This window comes from Nicotiana sylvestris, chromosome 8, assembly GCF_000393655.2.
Source record: "Nicotiana sylvestris chromosome 8, ASM39365v2, whole genome shotgun sequence".
In the NCBI taxonomy this organism is placed as follows: Eukaryota; Viridiplantae; Streptophyta; class Magnoliopsida; order Solanales; family Solanaceae; genus Nicotiana; species Nicotiana sylvestris.
The window spans coordinates 219025702-219036173 of NC_091064.1; the positions used below are offsets into that span (position 1 = coordinate 219025702).

Sequence of the window (10472 nt, forward strand, 5' to 3'; positions counted from 1 at the left end):
ACTAACACTTATCACACCACTAACTTATTACATATAATTAGCTATACACTACTGTCACTAATGCTTGATTCAACACCCCTCCTCAAGCTAATGGTTGAAAGATATCTTTCAACTTTAGCTTGGACATTAAGTAGTCATGCTGCACTCGACCAAGGCTCTTTGTTAGAAGATCAGCCTGTTGTTCCCTAGTGGGCACATGATGTGTTTTGATCAGACCTTGCACTAACTTCTCGTGAACAAAATGACAGTCAATGTCAATGTGTTTGGTTCTCTCGTGAAATATAGGATTGGCTGCTATTTGAATAGCAGCTTTGCTATTACAATTAAGAGTTATAGGTAGCTCAACATCCATCCCTAACTCTTTGAACAACCCAGTAAGCCATGTGAGTTCAGCCACTGCTGAGGCCATGCTCCTGAACTCTGCTTCTGCAGAACTCCTTGCTACAGTTTCTTGCTTCATTGACTTCCACGAAATCAATGCATCTCCAAACTTCACCAAGTGGCATGTAACTGATCTTCTGGTCTGTAGACATCCTCCCCAGTCTGAGTCACAAAAGCCTTCTAGGTTACCTGAGTCTCCAGATGGCATTAGAAGACCAAGTCCAGGAGAACCTTTGATATATCTCACTACTCGCAGTGCAGCTTCCATGTGTGACTACTTTGGTTTGTGCATGTATTGACTTAGAACTTGCACCACATATGCAATATCCACTCTAGTCATAGTAAGATACAGTAATTTGCATATTAGCCTTTGATATTTTCCAGCATCTGCTAACAACTTGTCTTCTGCTTCAAGAGAGGACTGATTATGAATGAACATGTCATATTCTTCAGATGTGAGTTTTACATTTGCTTCCAAAGGTATGCCAATAGGTTTTGCACCACTAAGACCCATTTCTGCAATGAGTTCCAAGGCATACTTCCTTTGACTCATCACAATGCCTTTAGATGACCTAGCAAATTCTATTCCAAGGAAGAATTTAAGTTCACCTAAGTCTTTCATTTTGAACGTCAGCTTTAAGTCATTTCTGGTTTGCAGATTCAGCCTTTGACTGCTCCCAGTTACAAGTAAGTCATCCACATAGACAAGTACCAATATTAGCTCAGACTCCACTTTCCTGGTGAACAATGAATAATCAAAGTGACTTTGAGTAAATCCGAGCTGTAGTAAGGCATCTGTTAGCTTCTTGTTCCATTGTCTAGGAGCCTGTTTAAGCCCATAGAGAGACTTATGGAGTTTGCAGGCACTGCGCTTCCCTCCTGGCTAGCAAACCCTGGAGGAAACTCTATGTAAACATCTTCAAGTAAGTCACCTTTAAGGAAAGCATTGTGCACATCCATTTGAAAGATGGCCCAATGCTTGGCTGCAGCAATGGCAAGAACTCACCGGACTGTAACTATTTTGGCTACAGGAGAAAAAGTCTCAATGTAGTCCAACCCCTCCTACTAGCTATACCCTTTGGCTATAAGCCTAGCCTTGTACCTTTCCACTGCACCCGAGGAGGTATATTTCACCTTGAACACCCACTTACAACCAATGGGAACCTTCCCAGGAGGCAGATCAACCACTGTCCAGGTGTGATTATCCTCCAAAGCAGATATCTCACACTTCATTGCCTCAACCCATTTGGCATCTTTGACAGCCTCAGTGTAAGACTTAGGCTCCACAATGGCTGAATAGGCAGCTAAGACAGCCCCAAAAGAAGGTGACAAATTGTACAATGTTTGTCTTTACTACTACATTCAATAGACTGAAAATCATAGGAACCTTTTAGTTTCTGCAGAGTATCTAAGGGTGCATGACCCAATCTCTTATGCCACACAACTATACTCACTACTTTATTTGGAACTTTTACTGTATTTACAGAGTTTATTTGCCTTGGACCATTCAAGATGTCTGCTACTGAACCTTGAATTTGACTTTGTAGTGCCACTGACTTCTTTGAAGTAGAGTTGAACACATACAATCCATCTTCCTCTCTACCAATCCCCCTCACCTGTCTACTGAAGAGCTCCTGAAAAATGAAGAAATCAGGGAAGAACATAACAATCCATCTCATTTCCTTTGTGAGCTTGGACACAAATAGAAGGTTGTATTTGAAGTCAGGAATATATATCACATTAGACACTATTAGGTCCTTCAGGAAAGAAACAGACCCTATGTGACTAACATGAGTAACATTACCAGTAGGTAAGTGAACTTTGATATCAATTGATTTAGCATTAATCAACAAGCTAGAATCATTCACCATATGACTTGAAGACCCTGCATCTACAATCCATTTTGTCAGAATTTTAGTAATGTCACCACAAAATGGCATACATGTTGCCATAGCAGAGCCACTGCACATTTTACCTTGAACACCCACTTACAATCAATGGGAACCTTCCCAAGAGGCAGATCAACCTTTGTCCAGGTGTGATTATCCTCTAAAGCAGATATCTCACACTTCATTGCCTTAACCCATTTGGCATCTTTGACAGGCTCAGTGCAAGACTTAGGTTCCACAATAGTTGAATAGGCAGCTAAGGCAGCCCCAAAAGAATGTGACAAATTGTACAATGTTTGTCTTTACTACTACATTCAACAGACTAAAAATCATAGGAACCTTTTAGTTTCTGCAGAGTATCTAAGGGTGCATTACCCAATCTCTTATGCCACACAGATATACTCACTACTTTATTTGGAACCTTTACTGTATTTACAGAGTTTATTTGCCTTGGACCATTCAAGATGTCTGCTACTAAACCTTGACTTTGACTTTGTAGTACCACTGACTTCTTTGGAGTAGAGTTGAACACATACAATCTATCTTCCTCTCTACCAATCCCCATCACCTTTCCATTGAAGAGCTCCTGGAAAATGAAGAAATCAGGGAAGAACATAACAATCCATCTCATTTCCTTTGTGAGCTTGGACACAAATAGAAGGTTGTATTTGAACTCAGGAATATACATCACATTAGACACTATTAGGTCCTTCAGGAAAGCAACAGACCCTATGTGACTAACATGAGTAACACTACCAGTAGGTAAGTGAACTTTTCCACCTTTGATATCAATTGATTTAGCATTAATCAACAAGCTAGAATCATTCACCATATGACTTGAAGCCCCTGCGTCTACAATCCATTTTGTCAGATTTTAGTAATATCACCACAAAATGGCATACATGCTACCATAGTAGAGCCACTGCACTCAGGTTGCTTTTCTAGAAGTTGAAGAATCTGGTTGTACTGATCTTGAGTGAATTGAGGAATTCTAGTTTGAAGATTCTGACTTGTTTGTTACATCTGCTGCACCTGTGAGACTCCTGCAAAGTTAGCTGTAAATCCTTTTTGTGCAGGGTTAGTGAGGTTATCAGACACATAGTTGCCAGCATTGGCCTGAGCATAGTTAACTATATTACCAAATCCACCCTTCCTTTTAGACTCAAAGTCTTGTGGATACCCATTCAATTTGTAACAAGTCTCCCTAGTGTGGCCTTTGAAGTTGCAGTAGTCACAATGTAGGTTGTTTCTCTTGGATCTATAGCAAGAATTTGGGTGATTTCCTCCTCTAGATTGACCATAACTAGCTCATGCATTCCCTTTGCTACTAAACAAGGTAGTCATGTCATTTCCCACATAGCTGTGATTTTGTCCATGATTTCCTTTTGCATTCAGGTGAATTGAAGCTCCAATTGGTGTTCCCTTGTTGCTGAACAAGGTTGTACCTTCATTAATTTCAGAAACCTGAGAGGACTGGGACAATGCTCTTCTACTTTCTTCAAAGATAATCATTGAGTAAGCCTTGTTTATGGAAGGTCTAGGAGACATATTCAAGATCTGATTGCTTGATTGAGAGTATGTTTCATTTAGACCTATAAGACACTGTAACATCCTTTGTTACTCAAAGTGCTCAACATATTTCTTCGATTCATCACAGCCACACCCTGGGCAGGGCATAAGAGCATCAAGCTCTGCCCATAGTTCCTTCAATTTCGAAAAATAAGCAGACACAGAAGATAGTCCTTGGGCCAGATTTGTAATTTGTTTGTGCAAATATAACACTCTAGAACCATTGACCTTATCAAATGTTTCTTTGAGATCCATCCACACTTTTGTGCACTTGAAGTATAGACCATGCCACTTAGCAATTTAGCACTCACAGAGTTCATAATCCATGATAGAACTATAGCATTACATTTTTCCCAAAGTTCATGAAGAAAAGGAGGGAATTTTTCTTTCAGATATCTTCAATCTACAAACCCTAGCTTACTTTTGCCTAACAGACTAAGACGTATAGTACTACTCCACAAGGTGTAATTCTCAGGTCTTGTCAGCTTGACAGAGATGAGAGAACTACCTAGAGTGTCACTTGGTTGCAGAAACAGCGGATGATGCTGATCGATCACTGGTGCAATCACTGGTTCTGCAGCTACCTCTTCGTGAGTCGATCCATTATCTTCTCCAGTAATCGCCATTGTCAACAGAAATCTAGATTGCACAAATGTCAATTGCTCAAAATCAATCTAACCATAATATTTGGGAATCGAAGCAATTGCTCATGCTCAAATGAGTAACTAGCAGAAACAATTAAGGAAGATGAATCTGGAGTTAGACTCGAATGATATAGATCATTAACTTAGGCTCTGATACCATGATGAACTCTAGATTCATCTTCTGAGCTATGGCGATGAAGGTCAGAAAGAGGAAGAAACAGATGGGAGTAAAATGAGCAGTTATGCTCTGCTTTCACTTACTTAACTAATAAATGGAAGAGTATTGTACATTTATACTAATCCAACTACTTAACTTCCTAATTATTTCTAACTAACACTTATCATACCACTAACTTATTACATATAATTAGTTGTACACAACTGTCACTAATGCTTGATTCAACAGTGAGTTTGGTCTAAATTGAACAGGCCAAAAATGTTAAAAGTAAAAATATTAGCGAGTACAAGTTTATCCTCAAGATCTCTTCTATTCTAAAGACTGCTTGGTTGTAAAATTTATTTCTAAAATATTTTTTATTTGCATTCACGCCTTTTAAATGAGGATCATTTAACTTGTCCAATATTTATTGCGAGATCACTATGAGCAGATCAAATAAAGGTTGTGTAATCAAATAAAGGTTGTGTAATAGGTCATAACTCGACACTCTCGACTCAAAACTACTTATCAAACAATTTGTTCTTATAATTAGGGGTGGGTATCGGTCGGTTCGGTTCAGTTATGAATATTATCGGTTTAGCATATCGGTTATTGATTTATAAATTTGATAGAGCGATAACTGAACCGATAAGATATCGATTATCGGTTAATCGGTTATCGATCATTATCGGTTCGGTTATCAGTTTACCCGATAAGATAACTCAATCTAGAGTTAAGCAAAAAAGAGAATATAATTCACTGGAGTTAAGCAAAAATGAGAAGAATTTACATATAGTATACTACCCATTTCTGCGTTCTGTCGAGTGGCCACAACTGGAATAGTACTAATTCTTCAACAACAGTTGTCCAAATACATTAATAATAATACAAAGTAGTAGCAATTTCACCTTAAAATTAACAAGCTCAATAGTACTAACAGTTCAAATTCAAGTTAACAAGACAACAACTACTCAATCCTTATAGGCTTCACCAAATAAATTGGATGTTGTTTGTCAAATGCCTAACCTAAAAAAGGAAACCATAGAGAAAAACCTTGATTTGTGCATGGGCAATACTAACAAAGAAATAAAAAAACACCTAAGGCAAGAAAATATTATCCTGTTGTCAAAGCTCAGCGTACTGTACACAAGAATAATGTTTAAAAATATATCTGAAACTGACGAAGATTGTCGATTGAGAATTGATAAGTGTAAATAGAAACTGGTAGTAGGTATAGGCTACACAACATGAGCTCACAAAATTAAGAAACGAAAAAAAAAGAATCATTAACAGTCAAAAATACCAATATGAAGATGAATTTTGTTATAGAAATTAAAAGCTTAATGTATAAGAATAAAGACTTACGCTATGAGTAATTAGTAAGGTCTATGAAAAATTAATGAAGATGAAGAAACTGAAGAGTTCGACTGAGAAAGAATAGGAGAGAACGAACTGAAGCCCTAGCATATGTATATACTTAAGGGTAAAATCAAAATTTTATTAATTCTTATTGGGTTATTGGTTAGCCCATTAACAAAATTGGCAAACCGATGTCCAAACCGATAGCCCAATAGTGAAAAAATTCTAAACTATTACCGAACTGTTAATCCAATAACCTGATACCGATAACCTAATAAATAATTAACGGCTTGGATTATTGATTTTAATTACCCGATATATGTCCAGCCCTACTTATAATTGGGTAAATTCTTTTGTCTGCCTATCCATTTAGTCTTATTTTATTTTCTCTTTTTATCAACTTTATTCTTATTTTTAGTTTTTAGTTTTAGCTAGAAAATTCAGTAACCAACTGGAATACTATAGCTTTAGCCAGATCAGCTTTTTAAACAGTGTATTGTGCGTCAACCTATTGGTTAGTAGCTCGGGTGTGTTTAGTAGAGTCCGAAACTGAAATGATGCCTTTTTGGGCATAAGATACGTTTATACAGTTAAAGAAAAAGTTACATTTCTACCTAAAACACAGTATAATATTGTGTTTTACTTTAACGGAAAGTTAGCCGTTAAAGTAAAACGCAGTATTATACTACGTTTTATTAAAACGCATTATAATACTGCATTTTACAACAATTTGGGCCTACCAAATAAGTGTTCTGCAGGACTAACATTTGTTTGTTAGTGTAAAATGTATTATAATACTACGTTTTAATTAAATATAGTATTATACTGCATTTTACACTAACTTTTGGGCCCACCAATAAGTGTTCTACGGATAACTGACATAACAATAATTCAAAAACATAAAAATGTGGTACTATACTGCGTTTTACATAAAAATATTCTGCACCACAAACTAGGACTTGCCTTATTTAAAGACGTTAGAATTTTATGAAAATCCATTCAAAATTTTCCTTCAAACTTCTGTTCATACTTCTCTTCTTCTTATCAAGCATTTTTTTATAATGTCTGAAGAGCCAAAAATAAGGGTTTCATTATATTGGAGGAGTGAGGTTCTAATGGAGAATAACTCTGTGAGGTGTAGTTCACCTCCACAGTGTCATGTTAAATTGTTGCTTACAATGGAGTACGATAAATTGGTATCGTTGTTATGTAAAAAAAATTAGTGTGAGGAAACGTTCGGTGAACCTTAAAGTAACCGGTAGATTTCCATATTCTGTGACTCTGCAGGGGTTTGTTTATTATTCTGAGTTTAACATCGAAGATGATGAAACTCTTAGAGATTTTTTGCGGATTCCGGATGAATACAGGGAATTTATTGTAATAAAATTGTTGTAAATGTACGCCAAGGTTGAAGACGTTCCCAATAATAAGGGTATGCATAGAAGGGATAACCCCCAGTCATCGGGTGGTTATTCTAGAGCAGTTTTTGCCGGACAGATTCCTGATGAAAGAGCTTGCCTTGATTTAAACTTGTCACCACCGGCGAATAAGCAGCCACAAAATAATTTTTTGACTTTATATAATCCACAAGACGACTGGTAAACTTCAATTTTTCTACGTTTTAGCGATGTTTATTTTATGTTTGAATTGGATTTGTATTAATACTCATATTTTTCATAGGGGGTACCGTCCGGATATGAATTTTACGAGTTATGACCCCGCTCCTAGTTGGAATATGCGTAGTTCTGGCGTGTTGGACTACGGTGGTCCATCCGGGAGTCATCACCAAAAAGAAAATATCCATCATGAAACGTCAACACAGTACGACTTGTAAGTAAAGTGATATAGCTATATGTAAGGTATTTATCTAGTTGAGTAGCTTATCATTTTGTTCTTTTTGTGCAGTGAAAATGAGCAACTTGATATTCCTGACCTCACACAGTTTCCCATAGACGACGTATTGACTCGTAATTTGGCAGATGCGCAGAGTCAGGAAGATGATAGTGATTAGACAACAACGCCGATGAGTCTGGAGATGACACACCCTTCCTTGATAAGGGTGATGACGAAGAGGAAGTGGATGCCGAACCTGAGCTGAAGAGGGAGCATACTCCTCCACCTCCCGTTAGACCAAGAGTGTACGAGTCCCACGTGCCGTTTCATGAGCGGAATATTCCCTACCTTGATAATCTGCCATATGCCGGACGTGGATGCCTTCACACGCTCTGTGTCATGATGATCCACCATATCGAGGCACATCATCAGGACGGAAGTGCTCCAAAGCAGTCGGTCGACCGAGCAATAATCGGGCAGATGAGCTAGCAACTCGTCGTTGTATGGCGTCCAGATGAACTATCAAATAATACTATAAAAGTGAGTATGCGCAACACAAGTGAATTTATAACAAGTAAGTTTAGGTACATATTTACCTATCCGGCCACCAGCATATCTAACACATCCCTGACAAGGGGGAGATTATGATGAGCATCACTTCCTCGGTAGTTCCCACGCTAGAGAACCCACCTCGTAGCTAGAGGGAGAAACGGAGGTTCTACACCCGACTCTAGTGGTGGTAGAGGTGGCTGCAACGGCAAGATCTGCTGCCAGGCCCAAACCTAAGATAAAAGGTTGACTTAAAATTTAAGAGTCATTTTGACTATATAGAATTCGGAGTAATGAACAGAGTATTCAAAAATGTTGCCACCTGTAGAAGCGGCAGAAAACCACATATGTCCACCTGGGTGCCCATGCTCGCCTTGGCACATACTCCTGTACAGGTATGCTAGAACAGTTGCACCCCAGGTGTACTGGGGTAACTCATCTAGCTGTTGCAGATGATGCAGAAAGCGCAGACTCACTAGATTTTCCGAAGTGTTTGGGAACAAGACACCTCCAAAAAGAAAGAACAACGCCAACCTCGTGTACCAGTCAATATGGATATCCTCTGTCTCGCCGGTAATGTCGGGGTGCAATACCTCCATATACTCTCTGATAGTCGTCACAGAAATGCGACTGCCCCCTCTAAGTGCAGCCTCACCCTGTGGTCTGAAACCAGTATACTGCCCTAGCAAATCTAAATAATGGGAACGCGTCATAGCTATCATATATTGGGGCAGTGCAACGGCCAGTCCATCTACACGCAGCCCATACAAAACCTGAATATCCTGAAGCATGATAGTGGCCTCTCCAGTGGGCAGGTAAAAAGTGTGTGTCTTCGGTCGCCACCGCTCTATCAACGTCGTGATGAGAGACGAGTCGAGCTTCATCCGCCCAATCTCATAAATCCTTAGGAAGCCCGTAGCACGCAGGGGATGGACTACGCGGGCATGGAAATCTCTCTCCCTCAAAAAGTTCCACAAGTCATCTGGTCTCCTAGCGCGGAGAGTCTGATCCAATAGATGTCCCTCCCATACATAGGCGGACCTATGGTCGTCCTGTATCACTAATATCTTATCTGCGGCTGGTCCAGGATGCACAGGCGACAAGTCCATGTCGTCTACTGTAATTTAAACAATATTAATTTTATAATTGGACAGAGTAATTATCTATGGGTTCCAGGCTCGATATTTGAGGCTCAGTAGCACCAACCTATCCTTAATTATTATGTGTGTCAATTTCAATAAGTTTAAAATTTTGTTAGTTTAATAAATTAAATAATTAATTTTATAATTGCATAGAGTAATTATCTATGGCTTCCAGGCTCGATATTTGAGGCCCAGTAGCACCAAGCTATCCTTAATTATTATGTGTGTCAATTTCAATAAGTTTAAAATTTTGTTAGTTTAATAAATTAAATAATTAATTATTTAATTGGACTTAGTAATTATCTATGGATTCCAGGCTCGATATTTGAGGCCCAGTAGCACCAAGCTATCTTTAATTATTATGTATGTCAATTTCAATAAGTACAAAATTTTGTTAATTTAATAAATTAAATAATTAATTATTTAATTGGACTGAGTAATTATCTATGGGTTCCAGGCTCAATATTTGAGGCCCAGTAGCACCAAGCTATTCTTAATTATTATGTGTGTCAATTTCAATAAGTTTAAAATTTTGTTAGTTTGATAAATTAAATAATTAATTTTATAATTGGATAGGGTAATTATCTATGGGTTCCAGGCTCGATATTTGAGGCTCAGTAGCACCAAGCTATCCTTAACTATTATGTATGTCACTTTCAATAAGTTTAAAATTTTGTTAGTTTAATAAATTAAATAATTAATTATTTAATTGGACTGAGTAATTATTTATGGGTTCCAGGCTCGATATTTAATTTGACAACATATATTAATTTGTTGGTTCTGTAAGTTTATTTTATAAATTAAATAATTAATTTTGTAAAGTGTAATTGGATAGAGTTTGTAGTTAGTACATACTTAAACTACAGAGACTCTACGCTAAAAGGCTCTATATTTTACTACGCTAAAAGGCTCTATATTTTATTACGCTAAAAGGCTCTATATTTTACTA

General features: G+C 37.8%; 2 protein-coding genes across 2 annotated transcripts; both read right to left on the bottom strand.

Moving 5' to 3' along the window:
- Nucleotides 1-655: 655 nt before the first annotated feature.
- Nucleotides 656-3102, bottom strand: LOC138876375 (uncharacterized). The gene is made up of 6 exons (XM_070155288.1): nucleotides 2610-3102; nucleotides 2374-2526; nucleotides 2172-2272; nucleotides 1769-2015; nucleotides 1516-1685; nucleotides 656-1207 (listed from the first exon to the last, which is right to left on the bottom strand). The coding sequence occupies exons 1-6, from the start codon at nucleotides 3100-3102 to the stop codon at nucleotides 656-658; spliced, it is 1716 nt and encodes a 571-aa protein (XP_070011389.1).
- Nucleotides 3103-8632: 5530 nt separating this feature from the next.
- LOC104229210 (serine/threonine-protein phosphatase 7 long form homolog) lies at nucleotides 8633-9490 on the bottom strand. Its single transcript, XM_009781797.2, has one exon. The coding sequence runs from the start codon at nucleotides 9488-9490 to the stop codon at nucleotides 8633-8635; it is 858 nt and encodes a 285-aa protein (XP_009780099.2).
- Between the last annotated feature and the right edge of the window lie 982 nt (nucleotides 9491-10472).